Source organism: Thamnophis elegans, chromosome 6, assembly GCF_009769535.1.
Source record: "Thamnophis elegans isolate rThaEle1 chromosome 6, rThaEle1.pri, whole genome shotgun sequence".
Taxonomy (NCBI): Eukaryota; Metazoa; Chordata; class Lepidosauria; order Squamata; family Colubridae; genus Thamnophis; species Thamnophis elegans.
The window spans coordinates 69,567,238-69,587,288 of NC_045546.1; the positions used below are offsets into that span (position 1 = coordinate 69,567,238).

Genomic DNA, 20,051 nt, shown 5'->3' on the forward strand with positions numbered 1-20,051 from the left:
AATCAGATTTTAAAAAATCACCCATTTCAGCCTATGCAGTCCTTGGCTCCCTGGGAAGAACATGGCACACAGAGACATTGAAAAAGACAACAGAGGAATCCCAGCATGCTTAATCAGATCAGGTAAAGATGAATTATGGTTGAATTATTAGCAGTTGGTACAAAGAACTGTGATTTGAGCAGTAGGAAATCAAAGGGCTAGTTTCAGCACACAAAAAGTTGAATGGGGAATTTGGGATTAATGATCTTTGCAGAAAAACATTTTCTCTAGTTTCTTGTCTAAATATTATTTCTTTCAAGGAAACATTTTTTTGCATCCTTGGCTAGAGGCAGCTCCTGCTGCTGGGAATCCAGCAGGAGTCTGTATCTCTGCCACTACACACTCCATTGCTCTCAGCAAGTGCCCAAGACAAAGACATTCCCCCCACACCACCACTCGGAGAAAACCTCCAGTGCTGGGATAGGAAAAACTGGCAGAAATACTGCATGTGCAGGCAGATGCTTTGGCCCCATAGAGGAAGATGCCCTTAGGCTTGAATAGAGGTAAAAGGTTTCTAATAGGAAACAGAGAAGAAAATACCATGGAAATTACATTCCTCTCTCTACCCACACTGATGCACACATATAGACACCATATTGTGCAGAGGGGTCCTTCTTTTGTCATATTAACTAGCAATTGATATGATTCTGTAGCTTATTGTATTATTCTTCATTAAGATAATTATTCAAAATTTGACAAACAATACATTATCAAAACAAGTGTAAAAATTGTACATTAGTGCCATTTCCTGTACTGCATGGCTTAAAAGAGCAAACATCTCTATGTTAACCTTTTCAAGAACACAAAAAGAACAATGCTGTATCAAATCAAAGGCCCATTTACAACAGCATTCTGATTCCATAAAGATCAAACATATATAGGAACTCATAAGCAAAATAGGAATGCCATTCACATTTATTTCCCAGCAAATACTAGTCAATCTCTGAGACTAAAAATGAATATACCCACCACTAGAGCTAAGTAGTCATTGATTTTCCCCACCCATAAAGTGCAGATAAAAGGGCTGTGCTTCAATTGCAACAGCTTTTAACAATATGTAGAACAGAGGAATCTCTTTGAAACACACTAACACAGCTAGTATTAAGTTTAGAACATTAGGACAGCATATTCACTGCTCACCTGTATCAGAGATCTCCTGGATTATACTATTACTAACCAAATTGGATCAAGGTACAATAATGAGCACTTTGCAACACTGCTGGCTAGGTAAAATTATTCAAAATGTTCCATATTTTAATGTGCATAAAAGGAATTAACACAGCATTGTATCTCTTTTTTGCACTTCCTCTCTTCAAATTGTCTACAATGTTTAGCAATGGGTTTCATTTTTTATTTTATGGTTTGAATGCAAATAGGGACATTGTTGGAATTAAATGTTCATTTCTCTTTGGTGCTGTCAGATCTCTAAAAGTGATATGCCATTCAATTGGGAGGAGGGGAGCCTCAGAGTTAAATCATTAGCTACATCTGAAACAACTGAGTTTTACAACTTTACAACTGGTTTCCTGTCACCGGGAGACTGAAGGTCCCAGCATCTCTGGAGGGATGTTTATGGTAGCCATGTGGGATATATAACTTTGATGTCTAACTAGAGAAAGCCATGGGGACGTGTGCTTTATTGACTCCCAGAGCAGAAAAGTTACGGAAGCATCATCACACATGTATTGGTCAGAATCTGCATTCGGACAAGGGGGGGGGGTCATTATCAGCTTAATCCCATTTGCATGGACTAAAGGTTTTCAGATGCTGCTTTGCTTCTAATGGTTTCCATCCTGACTGATTAAAGGTTCCTTTTGAAATAATCCATTTCAAGAGTCTTTACTTTCTCAAGTTAGGAGAGAAGCCATTACAGGTGCGCTGACGGAATCTGAGGAACATTAAGCAGGTATTTTTTTTATTTTAATTTGAAGGATCAAGTCTCCAAGGACATTTGAATCTCTGCTAGCAGTGCTACAGGCTTTGTATCATTTCAATGACATCTTCAGTGGGGATTATAATCTGAATTGAAGTGGAAATATCTGAAGCAATGAAGCTGTCAGCAGTCTAAGATTAAGGAATTAAAACAGCAGAAAACATTGTAGGATTTATTCTACCTGTATCTGAAAGAACGTAAGATTTAATTAAAGTGAGGAGAAAAGCAAGAACAATGATCCCATCACTATAAGGGAGAGACTATGAAAATCAGTCATGCTAGATGTAAATCCTCCTAAACCGATGAATGAGTCACAGTGGGGTTGGCTGAACTAAAATTAAGAAAGCAATGAAAATGACACGGGGCATAAACAGCAGCTAGAGCAGCACTGATAACATTTCTCCACTCTGAATCAAGATGGCAAGAAAGCTCCTTTTTCTCTATCAACCCCCCCCCCATCTGTTCTGATAAAACTCAGAGTTATCTATTCAATATGGCCAGTGGCAAGATACTGGCAAGGCTCATTCTACTTTAATAGAAAAGAGATTCATCTGGGATTCCTTCTCAACACTTGCATTAAGCCCAAAGGGAATTTTACTATTCTAACCTTGGAAAATCTTTAAACTGGAGATTTCTTTTTAAAAAAAAAATACAGGCAAACCCACTGGGGCAATTTTTTTTCTTGATGAGAAATTTCTCTATTTTTAGAGCAGAGCACCATTTACTGCTATTTCAGAGGGGGAAAATCAAATTAGCCTAAGCTTACCAGATTCTCAGATAATTTACTATCTATATCAATGAAAGGAGATCAACCAGAACCTTGATCCTTCTAAGTTACCAACTAAATATATTAAAAGAAACATTTCAGCAAGCTAATGGTGCAGACAATAACTTGCTCAGTATATAGATAATAATCTCCAGTGAGTTCTGGAAAATAATAGTATATATGAATCTATCCTCTCCCCACCCCATATATAAACACTTTATAAAACAGTTTTAAAAAACCCATTGCACTAGATTTTTATGAGTTTATTAAAAGAAAAAAGCATGCATGCAATACAAAGTAAAAAGCAAACAGAACTTGCACCAGAAAATTGCAACTGCAGACAAGGCCAAGAGAAATTTAGTGCTTAAAAATTAATCTATAATCTCCACAGAATTCTGTGTGAAATTATGTGTGCATTTCAAGCAGATCTTGAGAAAAGATGTATCCTTAAATAGTCAGGGAATCAAGGGAGGGAAGATATTATTTGATGGTATTTTTATTTGAGATTTAGAGTTATCAATACACAAGCAAACTTGGTGCTATCTTTTCAACCAGGGAAATATGGTAGGGCAGAATCAGTCCCACATGTGTAGTATGGAATTGTTTCACAATTTATATCAGGTAATTTAGATGCAAATTCTTTGCATTGTCTTTCTAGGATTTTGAAGCATCATCAGGACATAAACAGTAGCCATTCAAAATGCAGTTTCTGGCTTATCAGTGGCTTTTCTTAGTTGAGCCAAAACCAGAGAAACCCATTACAGCAGCCATTTCATCGTCCTCTTCAAATGTCAAGTCTTCCTCTGCCCTCCTTTTCTTCTCCCTCTGTTTTTCCTTTTTGTAGGCTTTGGCCTTTTCCTCCTGCAACACAGGAAGTAACTCTTTTTATCCAAACTTGCTTACATTATCAAAATCTTTGAAAAGAAAGACAAACCTCAGAAATTGTAATGGCTCCTCTGGCAGAAATTAGGCAATTGAGACAACATGCTTTCTGGTCTGAAGAAGAAACAAAATGAATGGAAGAAAAATGGCTCATCCCCAAAGCAACAATGAAAGAAAAGCAACTTAAACACGCAAATACCAAAGTGCCAAGAGAAGATGCTGATTGTATGGGAGAACACTCATTAGCTGTCAGCATCCATTTTTAAACCAATATTGAACATTTGATCTGAAATTAATAGTGATAGAAATACAGCTTTGCTTGAAAACAATCATGTAGATTCTGTATTAATGCCCTGTTACAAATGTGGTGCTGAATGATGCCAGAAGGCAATGTCAGCAGCTGATAGCTCTTGGAACAGCCTGATGACAGCTGCTCGGCAGAACATAAGCTGTGTTTTGAATGGCTCTGGCATCAAAGGACTTCTACAGCTCTAATCAAAATATGTTGTTGTTGTATGAGATTGCAAGACCTGGAAAGCAGCCATGCTTGTGTTGTGAGATGTTGAAGTGGGACTTTGGTTAATGGTTTCTCAGCAGTTGTTAAGGCTGCAAAAGCTTGCATGACATTGCAAGACGTTTTATATTATCTACCCACACAACCAAGAGATCTAAAACATATCTTGAAGTGATTATTAGGGCAACCTGAATAAAGTCATATATACACATATATAGTTTCTATATTATTTTGTGTTTCCAAAATTCCAAAAGCAAATTCTGAATCTCTTATTTTATAAAGATGATCAATACATGGCATGCCAAAAAACCCATTTTTCATTCCTACAGCAATGGTTCAAGAGCCAAAATAACAGGTTCGAGTTCTCATTCAGATACTCAATTCTAAGTGATTTGGCCAGTCACTCTTTTGCATTCTATTTTTTTCTATTCTATTTTTATTATTATTTTTTTTAATATACATCCATATCGTGTGTGAACAGTTTGTTCTGAGCATCATTCAATTCACAGTAACAATATTAGTAATCGCTTATCACATTTAAATTTAAGTAATCCTCATTCTATTGTTTAAACATACATAAACAAAAAATGCCTAATTCCTCATCTTTATCTCTATCTTCATCTCTATTTTTCTTGTTGAATCTAAACATTTCTCTATTGTGTATAGGCAAAATTGATTCTGAGTATTTATATTAATCCAATTCATGCTAGCAATGTTAGTGATTTATGTCACATTTATCAAATTTAAGTAATCCTCATTGTATTATTTAAGCATGCATTAAAAATGCCTAACATCTGTAAAATTCTAATCTTTGTTATTTTTATTCATTCTATAAACATTTATATTATAATATTTCCCCTATCTAATTTTATTTTTGCTTCTTTCAACTTACAATCAGACTACTTTAATATTTAAAGGGCAATTTTTTCTATCCATCATCTCTTCTCCCATGTAGTGCTTCAATCCATATCCATTTTTAGTTCGCCTCCAACATTCCTCATCTTTATCTCTATCTGCATCTATATTTTTCTTGTTGAATCTAAGCATTTCTCCCAGTACAATCTTATAATGCCAATTCTCCCAGATGTCTGCCCATGTCCCCGTCTCCTTATCAAAAGTATCTTCCCGTCTCTCCAATTGTCAATTTGTCTGTTTTATTTTCTTCAGCCTTTCTTCCTTTAACAGCTGATTTGTCAGTCCTATTTTCCTCCAATCCTTGATTTATTTGTTAATGTGGCCAATCCGTCAGTTCTTTCCGCTCCTTTTACTTGCCATTTATCTGGTCTTTCTCTTCGGTCAACTGTTGCTTCATTTGCTGATTTTTCTGATCCACATTTTTTCCCTGTTCATATTCAATTTGCTGGCTTGAGTAATCCATTTCATCTAGTCTTTCTATTGCTTCCACCAGTTCATAGGCAGTTTGATCTTTATTAATTTCTTTGCAAAATGTTCTCCCTTTTCTCATACCATCGATTGAATCCATAATATTTTGGAACAATGAAGTCATCTCATTAAAAAAGTCCTCATTTCCACAACTGTACCTTCAACTCCAATCATAATAGCAATAAAGGTGAAATAAACAGTAAAACCACAATCTAGTTAAAAAAGAATCCAAATTTCAGATCATCAGTAGATGGGACTCTCCTCTCAAATTTCCATGCTGCCTTTTTTCCACCAGATATTTATTTCACTCAAAAGCAATTTTTTTTCAAAGCAAAGTCAATTCTTTAAATGAGCCAGTTTCAGCATTTACCGTATTTTTCGGACTATAAGACGCACCGGAGTATAAGACACACCATGATTTTGAAGAGGTAATTTTTTTTTAAAAAAAAGTGTTTGCACTCTGCAGCCTCCCAAACCCTCTGCACGCCTTGTTTTTTTTAGGAGGCTTGTAGAGTGCTCCTGGGGGGTGTGGGGAGCAAAACCAGGCTGTTTTTTGCTCGTTTTTTTCCCTCCCCAGCCCCCAGCAGCACTTTGTAGGCCTCCAAAAGCCTCTACAGGTCCATTTTTGCAAAGGGGAGGGGTTTCGGTAGGCCAAAAATGATGTATTCAATGTATAAGACACACTCAGATTTTCACCCTCTTTTTGGGGGGAAAAAGGTGCATCTTATACCCCAAAAATACAGTACTTAATACTCTGATAGACCAAGGTGTTTTCCAAGTTCTTTGAGTCTTTTATTGTAAATTTCCAGGCATATAGGAGCCACTCTTCCTTTCGTCAATAGATGGAACTCTCAATTTACTTTTCAGCATAGATCTCTTTATTAAAAATATTTTCTTTACCGGCTTAAATGGTTATATTTTTAGAATCTCTTCTCAGAATTTTTTTGTTTTGTTTGTTTTCCTTGCAGTAATTTTTAAAGAAAAGAAAAATTATCGCACCCAGAAACAATCTCTGTTCACTGTCCTCTTCGCTCCTGTACTTTCTTAGGTGTTCTGGCTGTCCCCAGCTTCATGGCAACCATGTTGACTGCCACTGTACCACATTTTTGGAGGAGAGGCGGCTCTCCTCGACCTGCAAAGTGCCCCACTTTGCTTCACCACCCCTACAGTGTGGCTATAGCTCCTTTTGAAGCCTCTGAAACGGGGCCATGGAGCTTGCAGTCCTTGCTTCCGACGCCACCTGACGTACAACCGGTAGTCTACTCTTTTGCATTCTAATTCACATTATAGGTAGATGGAGAAGAGATGTTGCAAGGAAACAAGGATCATCATGTAGGTCATTTTCAATTGACAAAAGAGAGCATAAAAATATAGCCAAAAAAGATGCTTTGCAAGGTCTTTCTTTTGTCTTTCTCTTTCTTTCATTCTTTCTCTCTCTCCTTCCTTCCTTCCCTGCTCCATTGTGCTTCTATGCTAAATAGTAAAGATAATTTGCAAAACTATCTTAACATTGCAACCTTCATTAAATATGCATATATGCATGCAATAAAAAACAAATGGTTTCTTTTGCTTCTAGGAAGTGCAAGTACCCATGAGTGGTATTAAAGATTGTCCCATGACTTCTGAAAATCTTCCTCATATCTTCCAATTTCAGTTTTAGGTATAATAAATGTTAAAAAATCAATTTTGTTTTAGTGAACAGGACAGACAACATACCTCTATATTTCTATATTACATATAATTCTAGTTTTTGTCACATCTGGGTTTTAAAAAAGAGGGGGGAATGTCCAAAATATATAGTTTTCCTAATTATTAGAAGTCTTCATATACAATTTCACCAGATTGTGCTGCAAAGTCAATGAAATCTTGAATGCTATATTCAGCCCATTATTATACTGGGGAAATCAAGGAACAAAAAAACCTTTCCTGATCATTTTCAAGACAAGCAACTCTTGGAGCAATATCAGAATATTAAATATGCTGAATTTGGCACAAAGATCTAATTTCATCCAGAACAGGGGTGTGAAACTCAAGGCCCACTGACAGGATATGGCCCGCAGGGGGCTTAGATTTGGCCTGCGGGGCTCCCTGGAAACAGGGAAGGACTGGCCCACATCCGAGCTCCTTTTCCCCTTGAGGGTTGCAGGAGGCCATCGCAGCTGGAAACGGAGCTCGGGAGCTCATTTTCACTGGCAGAGCACTTGGGCCATCAAAGGTGCCCCCCGAGACCAGTGACATCAAACTGGCCATGCCCCCCCTACCAGCCCCCCCCCCCCGGTAAAACACAATACTGATGCAGCCCTCAATGAAATTGAGTTTGACATCCCTGATCTAAATGATGATCATCATTATTGCTGCACATGTTTTTTAAAGTCAATGTAAAAATGACTCTTCGGCAAGATAATCATAATATAATAACTATCAGCTTAACATGATTACAATAACGTCCTGTTTAATTTATGGGTAATACTTCACCTCTTCTCTGAGCTCCTTCATCCTCTCCTCAAAGTCGTAATCCTTCTGTTTCTCCTCCATTTTTTTCTTGTTCACTTCAAAACGTTTCTTCACCTGATCCAGAGTAGAACGCTCTACTCTCATGGACATACCAAGGTTCCTCTGATCTAGAAAAAGTAGGAACCAATTAAACATTTTTGGAATTGCCTAAAAATCTTATCAATACTTTAACAGGCAACACATGCAGACTGTATTGTTTTCTTGTAGGTGAGCAATGGTTTTGCACAAATAAGTAAAGCTTGCTATAAATATTACTTTGAGACTTCTTTTAACTCTGGTGTGTTTTTATTCATTCTCCTAGAATAATGTAAGGGTCCATCCTCACCCTGATCATTTATACAAGTCTATATACCAAGTTAGTTTAGTATTCCTGGGCTTTTGGGGATGGAGTGAGGCTTTTTTAAAGATGCATTTTAGAACACCTTCCTTTATAATATTGATGGTACTGATATGCTGCATAAATGACAAGGGATGAACCTACATTTGTTTGCTGCACTTATAACTTCTATTACAGATGGGTGGCTAAGCACTAGGCATTCAATCACATGGTGACTTGCTTGACAGAATTAAAGCTTGTGGGTATAACATGCTATGTATTGTAGTCTGGCAGACAGTGCTGGAGAAGAGCATGTGACCATGTTACACATTGGCATTAAAGAAAGGAAAAATAATCATTCAGTTCTGGAAACCATATTTATGGAGTAGAATGCTGAAATCCATGATTGACAAAGCAGATGACTTCAAAATGCTAACAACTGCACATGCCAGCCCCATTAAACAGACAGAACTGAACAGCCTTAGTGCCTGGATGAGAAGATGTTAGGAAGGAGGTTTGGATTTGTGAAGCATTAGAATACCTTTGGGAACAAGCCAGGCTTCTGCAAATGGTGTGTGTGTGACCCACATAAACCAAGAAGGTACCAGATTGCTGGCACATATTATTAAAAAATGTGGCAAAGCAGCTTTTAAACTAATTCGGGGGGAGGCCGGGTAAACTAACAAAATGTAAAGAGCATTTGGTAAAGGAAGAAACCACTCCAAAGGATGCGAGTATAAATTATTATAATGGTTTTTTTAGGGGGGGCAATGAAGATCTAGAAAATTAGTGTAGTTGATCAAGAAAGCCATATGGGAAAAATTAAATGAAGATATTGTGTGTAAGCACTTGTATGTAAATCCCAGAAGTTCCTTAGTCAAAATGAGATGTGTTTAATGCTAGAAGAGAACACAGTAATATGGCAAGTATTACAGAAATCAGGTGAAATGGAGAGAAGCAACTGGATATATTTTTATTGAAATATAAGTCATACAAAGGGCAAGAATTATTGCAGAGTAGTTCTATGTCTCAAAGAAGCAATTTGTAAACTAGAACGCAAAAGTGAAGCACACTCTTCCACAGAATCCATGTGTTGCAGAATATACTACTCTCTACTCCTTTCAGTGGGAATTAATAAACTCAATCAGTTTCAGAAAGAAAAGGACATCAGAAAGATATAGGAAAAAACCTCTGTGATTCAAGCTATACTCACATAATAAATGTTATCTGATAAAGACGGCCAAATATTCGGATATGCTAAATGTTTGTGCCTTCCAAGAGATAGTGAAGGAATGTTAACAGGTTAACAGAGATGGAAGGGACCTTGTAGGTCATCTAGTCTAACCCCCCCCCGCCCAACAAGAGACCCTTGAAAGCCTCTAGTGATGAAGCTCCCACAACTTCCGAACACAAGCTGTTCCATTGGTTGATTGTTCTCATTGTCAGAAAATTTCTCCTTATTTCTAGGTTGAATCTCTCCTTGTTCAGTTTCCATCCATTATTCCTTGTCTGGACTTCAGGTGCTTTGGAAAATAGCTTGACCTCTTCCTCTCTGTGGCAGCCCCTCAAATATTGGAACACTGCTATCATGTCTCCATGGTCCTTTTCTTCACTAGACTAACCATGCCCAGTTTCTGTAACCGTTCTTCATATGTTTTAGACTCCAGTCCCCTAATCATCCTGGTTGCTCTTCTCTGGACTTTTTCTAGAGTCTCACCATCTTTTTTACAGTGTGGTGCCCAAAACTGTACGCAGGTCTGGTCTTACTAAGGCTTTATAGAGTGGTATTAGTACCTCACTTGATCTTGATTTTGTCCCTCTGTTGCAACTTAGGATTCTATTGGCTTTTTTGGCTGCTGCCGCACACTGCTGGCTCATATTTAACTGGTTGCCCACTAAGGCTCCAAGATCCCTCTCTCTGTTACTGCTATTGAGCCCGGTTTCACCCAATCTATATGTGGTTTGGTTTTTCTTGCCTAGGTGTAAGACTTTACTTTTCTCTACGTTGAATTTCATTTTGTTAGCTAGGGCCCAGGGTTCAAGTATGTCAAGATCTATCTGGATTTTGAGCCTATTATCTAGGGTGTTAGCTACTCCTGCCAGCTTAGTATCATCTGCAAATTTGGTAAATTCCCCTTCTATTCCCTCATCCAAGTCATTTATGAAGATATTGAAGAGTATTGGCCTAAGACCAGATCTTGTGGTACCTCACTGCTTATTTCCCTTATGTAGACGTAGATCCATTAAGGCAGGGGTCCTCAAACTTTTTGAACAGGGAGCCGATTCATGGTCCCTCACACTGTTGGAGGGGGGCTGGACCAGCTGGTGGTCATGGCTAGGTGGTCATGTGACTGGGTGGAGGTGGCCAATTTAGCAGTCCATTTTGCCTTTGTCCTTGCTGTACTTGCTCAACCCAAAGAATCTATTTACCTGGCTCCCCCAAAGAGAAAATGAGCACAAACTTTCTTGCCACTTGCCTAACTTCATTACAACAGCAGCTTCAGGCTCCTTAAAATAGGCCATTAAAAAATAATACAACAAACAGGATTTCCTTCAAAATAACTCCTGATCATATGTTTCAGATGACTACACAATAAACCAATAAATAAGCAGGCGGAAGAAGGCGAGAATCAACACACACACACACACACACACACACACACACACACACCCTCCAATGGTGAATTAAGGAGGGATAATGGTCTCTCAAGACTGTTGGGGACCGGACTATAGTTTGAAAAAAACATGAACAAATTTCTATGAACACTGCACATATCTTCATTTATAGTGCAAAAAACTATGAAATAATACAATATTTAAAATGAAGAACAATTTTAACCAATATAAATATACTACTAATTCAATGGGAAGTGTGGGCTTTCTTATTTGGGATTACAGGGCTAAAGGTCTTTTAAACCTAGAGGAGAATTTAGACAATGATTTGATTTTTGCCACACTTGTCATGTGTATATACACTCATGAATATGTACCAAAATTGTTCAGCAACCAATTTTGTGGATGCGCTTTATATATGGGAAGAATCAAAGCAGTGGGTGAATTCTCCTTCAGGCATTATACTGCAGTTGCATTTTAATTAATGTTAGCCAACTTCAGTTGATTTTGAAAAAGCTAGGAGACATGGATACATGTCACCCACCCACCCACTTTTAAAGCACTACTTTAAAAGCAGCCCCTTCCCTACTCACCCACCGGCCCTGGATCACATGGCTGTGAAAAACATCTGAAAGGCTGCTTTTGAAGTGTTTTTAAAGACTTTTAACACGCTACTTTACAAGCTTTTTGCAAGTCTTTGTCCATTCTGAGCCTTTGCTTTCCTGACTTCAAACTTTGCAGATTCCGGCTATCTGCTAATATTTTGCCTTAATTGTGTGTCCCCCTTTCCTTTTTTTTTGTACTTGTCCTTTTTTTCTTTCAATTTGCCAGAGAGATCTTTGTCTAGCTATGCTGGTTTCTTCTTGGATTTCTTGTTTTTCTTTTTCAATGGTATTGTGCTAGTCTGGTCTTTTATAATAATATTTCCCAGAGTTTCCCATGATTCTTGAGTTGTTTTCCCCTTTTAGGATTTTCAGCTAAGGAATCTTTCCCAAGTTGTATCTGAGTTTGTTAAAATAAGCTCTTTTAAAATTTAAGACTCTAATATCATTAAGTTCTATTGCTTGTGTTTGCTTTATGTTGAATTCTAGTATGATATGGTCACTCTCAGCCAAGATTCCTGTAGTTTCAACTCCCTCTATCGCTTCTTCTCTGTTTGTAAGAATTAAATCTTTCTGTACAGATTAGGCTTAATCCTAAATAGTGCTCAGAATCATTTCTGTAATATAAAACTATATTGAGCCAAACTGTAATTAGTTATTAGAACAAATTATTCAGCATACGTTCAAATTAGGAACGTGCAACTTCCACTAGCTGAAGATCTGCACCAACCTACACAAGAATGTCAAAGACTGCATTTAAAAAGTTTTAGGGATTTTAGGCAATGAAACAGATGTCTTAAGCATCTGCAAGATTTAAAACAACCATTTTGCCCATTAGTTGCTAGGGCTTCCCAGCTTTTAGCAAAGTTGAAGTGACAGACTCGACGTGTCTTGTGGTGAAGTCTTGCTAGATGGGGGCGAGGACCAGCCCCTTCAAGGGAGGGGCTGGATGCTATCTTCACCTTATGAGAAGAGGCGTATCAGGTAAGACCAATGCCCTTTCTCCATTGAGGTGGAGATAGCATCCAAAAATGGGACATACCAAAGGTGACTGTGGGCCGCAGCAGTCTGGTCTGAGGTTCCCACTGCCCTGTGAACAGTTTGCAGCACCTGTCGACCAAATGCTGCTTCAGCCGAGGCAAAGGTGTCCATTTTATAGTTCTTTATGAATGGGAACGGTGAGGACCATGTACCTGCTTGACAGACCTCTTCTAAGGAAGTCTGCATTACCCATGCTGCGGTAGTTGCTGCGCTCCTGGTAGAGTGAGTGGTGATTCTTGCTGGTAATGGTGTGGCCTGCAGATGGTATGCCTTTGCAATGCATGTCCTTAGCCATCTACCTATAGACAATGAAATTACTTTCCTGCCTAGGGATGAGGGCTGGAATGATAGGTAAAGGGACTCCGACTTCCTGAAGGGGAAAGTTCTCTTTATGTATATCTTGAGACCCTTCCTGACATCCAAGGTGTGCCACTTCTTTTCCAGGGGGTGAGATGGAGCTGGGTAGAAGTTCAGTTGGGCCCTGTGGAACCAGGTGCACACCTTGGGGACAAAGGAGGGATCAAGATGCAGCACTACCCTGTCAGAGTGGAAAATACAGAGGTCCTCCCTTATGGAAAGGGCCTGCAGTTCTGAAATCCTCCTGGCTGAGGTAATTGCCATGAGGAATGCCACCTTCAGGGTAAGAAAACGTAAGGTGGCCATCTGCAAAGGTTCGAAGGGGGCTCCTGTGAGAGAGTCCAACACCCTAGACAGGTCCCAGGTGGGGTATCTGAGCACCACTGGTGATCTGAGGCTTGCCCTTAGAAAACGGTGGACTGTGGGATGCTACATGAGAGACTGTAGCTTCCCACAAGTTAGCACAGAAGCTAGTGCTTCTACCTGCCTCCTGACAGTATTTGGAGACAGCCCCCAGTCCAGTCCATCCTGGAGGAAATCCAGGATCTGGGGTACTGACGACCCTGTGGGAAGAATGTACCAGGTAGAAAAGATCCACCAGGTAGAGTTATATACGCGGTCCATGGAGGGCCTCCTAGAGGCCTGGATGGTCTTAATGACCCTGTTCTCCCTCAGAATGCACCACTCAAGTATTAGGAACCACTGTGGTTCTGGATGAACCAGTGGCCCCTGGCTTTGTGAGATCCTCTCCTGAGGAATCTTCCAGGGGCTGTCCGCCAACAGGTTCCATATATCAGCGAACCATGGCCATCTGGGCTAGTGGGGGGGAGAAAACTATGACCTCTGCTCTTTCTCTAGTGCAAGGGCAACGGAGAGCAATGACCCACTCCACACACACTCCCCCCCCAGTCCAAGGAACCTGGAATAAAACCTTGAGAGGTGCGTATTGTCTGGGGTGGTAAAAGGTCCACTACTGGGAGGCTGAAATGGTCCATGAGTTCCCGCGGACCACGCCAAGTGGAGGCGCCACTTGGCGTGGTCCACTGAAGCTTGGCTGAGCCAGTCTGCATGCACATTTGTCACCCCGGAGATGTGTTCTGCCACAATAGATAATAGGTGCCTCGCTGCCTCGAGGCCCAATCGCTTGGCCTCTTGCATTAGGGACCTGGAGTGGGTCCCGCCCCCCATGAAGGTTTACATGGACTTTGGCAGCCACATTGTCCATCAGAATCAACACATGCTTGCCTGAGACCGTCTGGTGAAAGTGATGAAGGGCCAGGTGGACCATTCTCAGCTCCAACCAATTGATATTGCGAGTCTGGTCCCACTGTCCCTGGGCCATCTGCAACCCATCTGAAGAGGATGGCATCCATAGTCACTGTCAGCCACTCTGGTTTTTTGAAGCAGCATCCCTTGGCAATAGCAGGGGACCCAGTGAAGATCCCAGATGACCTCCAAGTGGACAGTGACCCTAGCTAGGGAATTGCTGCTGCCCTTTTTCTGAAATGTTAAAAGGAACCCTTGAAGGTCTCTGGCGTGCCGGCATGCCCAGGGAACGATGGAAATGCAAGACACCATTTTGCCTAGGAGCTGTGAGAGCATGGCCAAGGATACAGTCTACTTCCTCTCAACCTTCCCTGATAGTTCCCTGAGGTTGGTCTGCCGTTCCTGGAACAGGTAAACCCTGCACACCACCATATCAATAAGAACTCCCAAGTGGAGCAGCCGGTTAGATAGCAGTATAGCAGTAGACTTATATACCGCTTCATAGGGCTTTCAGCCCTCTCTAAGCGGTTTACAGAGAGTCAGCATATTGCCCCCAACAATCCGGGTCCTCATTTTACCCACCTCGGAAGGATGGAAGGCTGAGTCAACCCTGAGCCGGTGAGATTTGAACCGCTGAACTGCTGATCTAGCAGTAGCCTGCAGTGCTGCATTTAACCACTGCGCCACCTCGGCTCTAAGATGGTACAAGGTGGCTTTTGTCTATATTAATGAAGAAGCCATGTGACTATAAAGTCTGGGCCGTGAGTCTCAGGTCCTCCATGGCTTGGATGATAGAGGAGGATTGGATCAATAATATCATCTAGGTAACATTGGACCCACATGAGGATAGCCCGCAGTTGGGCTACCAATGCTGCTAGGACTTTAGTGAACGCCCTGAGCAGTGAAGAGAGGCTGAATGGTAAGGCCCTATATTGATAATGACAGCCTGAATAGTAAAATTGAAGGTATTGCTGATGGAGGGATGAGAATATGGAGATAAGCCTGTTAAATCTATGGATGTGAGGAAGTCGCCTTTCCATACGCCCCCCAGAATAGTGTGCAACGAGTGCATCTTAAAACGCCTGTAGAGCAGATCACAGTTTAGGCATTTGAGATCACGAATAGTCTCAGCACACACACACACACACCGAGGCTTTGGGGATCATGAAGAGAATTGAATAGAAGCCCTGCCCTTGTTGACCCTCTGGTACCTGCTGGATGGCTTGGATATCCAGCAGGTGCTGAATAGCAGACTGCATGAGGGCCCTCTTGGCCAGATTGTTTGAGACTGGGCAATGAAGGAAAAACCTTGGGGGTGTGGAGTTGAATTCTAGGGCTAGCCCAGACCTCATTATATCTCTGACCCATGCGTGCAAGTAACTTCGTCCCATCGGTCAGCAAAGAGGGCCAGGTGGCCTCCAATGGGAGAAATGAATGCATCGGTATTAGAGAGGATGGAAGAACTGCCCCTCTCCACCATGAAAGGGCCTCTTAGACTGTCTTACTACTAGGTGGTCGTTCCGCCTGCTATCTCTGCCTTGGGTGTATCCTCCTTGGCCTGAAATTTGCTGTTTTGTACTCTGGGGCCCGAAAGGAAGCTGTCTCGAGTAAGGTGAGGGATGAAAGAATCCCCTCCTGGTGGCAGACGGCAATTTTTTTCTTTTGTTCCTAGTCTCCACCAAGATGGGGTCCAGTGATTCTCTGAACAAGGAACCCCCTTTAAATGGGGCTGATGCCAAGCGCTATTTGTGGCGAGCATCCGCCTGCCACGCTGCCACTGAGGTGGCCAGAGACATGGATACAAATCTGGCGGTGTTGAGAGTGGTGTCAGCTGAAAACTGGATCGCCGCCACCAGCTTGTTGACATCTTGGTGCGCCCTGGTATCTGTCACTGGGATCCTCTCCTGCAAGCCAAAGTAGTGAGGTCCAGTTAAAAAATGCAGGCGGTATCTGGGGCTCTTCTAGCTGCAGGATAGGCTTCTAATGTTGTAAAAAGGTGCCCAGCCACTCGCCTTGCCAAAAGCACTGCCGCTTTGAATGAAGCCTTTTTTGCACCGTTTAGAGGCTTAGAAACACGGGGAGACTGGTATCAGCAGGCTTTGCGTAGCACTGCTGATAATAGTGGCAAAAGCCTGTTGCCTATTGCTTTCTTTCACTCCCCTACTCTTAACAGGCAGCAGCTGGGATCAAAGGGACAATTTTTGCTACCTCCCTGTGGGGCGCAAGGCTCCTGCCCATGAGGGTGAAACCAAGGCACACAAAGCTCCAGCTAAACCATCAGGCTCAATTTGACAGCTGTAGTCAGAGCACGAGGCTCTGTCAATGGGGGTGCACGAACTTCTAGCACTGTTAGGAAGTGTCAAGCCACTTTTTACCCCTCTGTTTCTGCTGGAGCGGTCAGTTGCAGCGGAGAGGACACCAGCTCATGCACGCTGGCCTTGGCTGTCCCTCCTCCAGGGGCAGAAGGGATTCTGTGACTCTATCTGTCTAGGTGGGTCACAGAAAGATCTACTCACAATTTTAAATGTTGTTCAATTCTGCAATGTCCGCCAGTAATTTTGAGAAATTGGAGGAATTTGTAAGAAATAAGGAATGACACATCTGTACATGCTGAGGGAGTCAAAAGCTGGGAAGCCCTAAAAACAAGGGTGTGTTCTAACAGTTCTGACAGACTCAGTCCAACCAGCGAGCAGATGAAGTCAACCCATTTCTGGATGCTATCTCCACCTCAATGGATAATGTTAATAAGCATACATTGATAACCCATGTCATTATAAAGTGTGATGTCACATGAACATATCGCTTAGCAATAGCAATTCTAGTAGTCCCATTTGCCATAGTTAAAAAAGACCAATTCCCCAAGATTGAGACTTCCAAATTTCTGCTGGCTTCCCCTTTGACTTTTCTTGTGAGAAGCCAGAAGGCAATGTCACAAATTGTGATCTGCAGAGGAACTGTAGAGGGACACAGCAACGGCTAGAACTTGAAGGATCCATCATAACTCCCCCTTCTTTGGGGTCACTGGAATTTAGAATGGTTGCTGAACAAATGGTCATAACTTAAGGACTATATTTCTACTTTTAAAAAATGTTTGACAACATTCTTCACTAAATATTTGTGAGAGTTTTCAGAGCCAATGATAATCCTTAAGTGGCTAACTGTTTAGGGCTATTAATCAAACAGACTGAAAAAGCTCTAAAAGGCTATCCACCAGCTAGGTACTTCTCAATGGCCAAGGCATCAAACTTCACGATACACATAAGAAAACCTCCCTCCCCCCATTTCACAAAAGAATTAATGAGCTCTGTGTTGGCAGTGACTGATGAGAAAGGGGAGTTCAGAGTCATGTAGATATCTCAATGAAGGTACTAACTCAGAGTAAAATCTGCGTATTTAGTGAAATCCTTATATAAATCTATAGCAGTAAATTTATTCTTGGAATATTAGGTATAGCTCAGTGGTGGGATACGACCGGTAAGCCCCAGTACGGGCATACTGGTGTCTGCTGGGAGCACCAGGTACCATTACAGTATGGTGCTCTGGAGGGCCCACCCACCTGTTCGCCTTCCTTACCTGTATTTGAATCAATCGGGGCTTTCGCACATGTGCACGGAGCGTACGGTGCCTGCATGACGCTCCATCGAGCAGCTGGAGCATCGCAGAATCGCGGGCGGTAGGTACGCATGTGCAAGTGCACGAAAGCCCTGATCCATTTGATGGGCTGTGTGCGTGGTGCGCGCATGCACATGGTGGACACCCAGCCCCGTTGCAGAGTACCGGTTGCAATGGGATCCGGAACCTACCACTGGTACAGCTTCAACCCGCTCTGAAAAAGGATGGTACAACAATGGCAAATATACCTGATCAAAATACTATGAGGGGATGATGTCATATCACCTGATAACCCACAAGACTGATAGCTGTTTCCCAGATAAGGAATTCTGTATACATTCCTCCACAACAAGCAGGATCTTCCAGAATGATTGACTTTAACAAGGACATTCCCTCACAACTTTTTCTTTCCAAATGAGAAAGCTTTTATTTATGAGAGGGCAGTGTTATGGATCCGCTCCCGAACTCACCTCTAGACATGAGTTGGGAGGAGGAGTCAGAGTCTGCAGAGGAAAGTACAGTCATGGGCCAGATTGGAGCTCAGAAACTGCTAGCCTGAAGGAGCAACCTCACCTGAGTTGATCAGATAAGTGACAGACTGAGGCTGGGTGAGGCAAGTTGCACTGAGTTGACCAGGAGGCTCCAGGTGAGGACCAGCCATACTTATTCTTTTGCCTTTTTCATTTGAACACCTGTTTTGAAAGGTCCTATATTTTAATTTTTTGCCCAATATTTTACATGTGACTACTTAAAATTAAAAAGAGATTTTTATATTCGTTATTTTCTACACACACACACACACACACACACACACACACACACACACACACACGGTTTTAAAAGGGAACCAGACAAATGTCTATGGAGGAACAAGTTATCAATGGTCTTGAGGCAGTTTGCTAATTTTGAAACCATGGGCAATATGGCTTAAACTACTAGGGGAGAGCAATGAAAAGAACTATCACCATCTCAACTATGATTGTGAAGTTTCTGAAAGAATCAGATGGGTTAATGTATGATGCAGGATGTTGGTTCTTGGCCTAAGCCAGTGGGCTATAAATAGTCTTATTTTTTGGAGTATAAGACGCTCCGGAGTATAAGACACACATTAGTTTTTGGTGAGGAAAACAAGAAAAAAAAATCTGCCTCTGCCTACCAGCATCAATTGGTATTCATCTGAGTAATGTCCTTGCAGCAAACAGCAAGGTCAGCTTCAACACGTTATTGCAGCTGGATTAAGCACAAGCAGCTGATTGGTGGTTGGACTGGCCTCCTGGAATACTGCCAATCAGCTGTTCCAGGCTGCTGGGATCACCACACCCCTCTCCGCGTTGCATTTTTGGCCTCCGCACATCTCATTTTCGGCCTCCACATGCTCTGTTTTAGGCACATTCCAGGCTGCCGAGATCGCTACAGCACGTCACTGTTGATCATGACCTCCACGGGCCCCATTTTCTGCCTCTGAAAGTTGCATTTTTGGCCGGTTCCAGGCGGCGGGGATCCCTGCCACCGCCATCAATCCCCACTGCCTGGAACCGGCTGAAAACATGAAAACATGCAGAGCAATAGCAATAGCAGTTAGACTTATATACCGCTTCATAGGGCTTTCAGCCCTCTCTAAGCGGTTTACAGAGTCAGCATATCGCCCCCACAATCTGGGTCCTCATTTTACCCACCTCGGAAGGATGGAAGGCTGAGTCAACCCTGAGCCGGTGAGATTTGAACCGCTGAACTGCTGAACTAGCAGTCAGCTGAAGTGGCCTGCAGTACTGCACTCTATCCACTGTGCCACCTCGGCTCTCGAGGCCAAAAACAGGGTGTGTAAAGGCCGAAAACGCAATGGGTGGAGGCAGCGATCAGCAGCGATGTATTGTGGCAATCCTCGCAGCCCGGAATGGGTCTAAAATGGAGCTTGCAGAGGCCTAAAACATGACGCGTGAAGGCTGAAAATGAGACACGAAGGGGCGGTGATCAACGACAATGTGCTGTGGCGATCCCCACAGCCTGGAATGGGTCTAAAATGGGAGCATGTGAAGGCCAAAAATGTGACATGTGGAAACCAAAAACAGCCAAAGGGTAGGGGCCGGTGGGTGGAAAGGGCTTTGGCAACATTTGCTATATAAGACGGAGAGACATTTCCACCCACTTCTGGTGGTAGTGAGGAGTGCATCTTATACTCTGAAAAATATGGTACATTCCATCTATTTCTGTCA

The 20,051-nt window shown here is 41.9% G+C and overlaps 1 protein-coding gene across 1 annotated transcript in view; it reads right to left on the bottom strand.

Annotated features, from left to right (window-relative positions):
* Positions 1-1,969: 1,969 nt before the first annotated feature.
* Positions 1,970-20,051, bottom strand: part of ZMAT2 (zinc finger matrin-type 2) — a 60,065-nt gene continuing 41,983 nt past the window's right edge. The window contains exons 5-6 of the mRNA XM_032219293.1: positions 7,993-8,138; positions 1,970-3,599 (exon numbers count right to left, since the gene is read on the bottom strand). Coding sequence (XP_032075184.1) covers positions 3,456-3,599; positions 7,993-8,138 — 290 coding nt within the window. The 3' untranslated portion in view covers positions 1,970-3,455. The remainder of the gene's footprint in view (positions 3,600-7,992; positions 8,139-20,051) is intronic.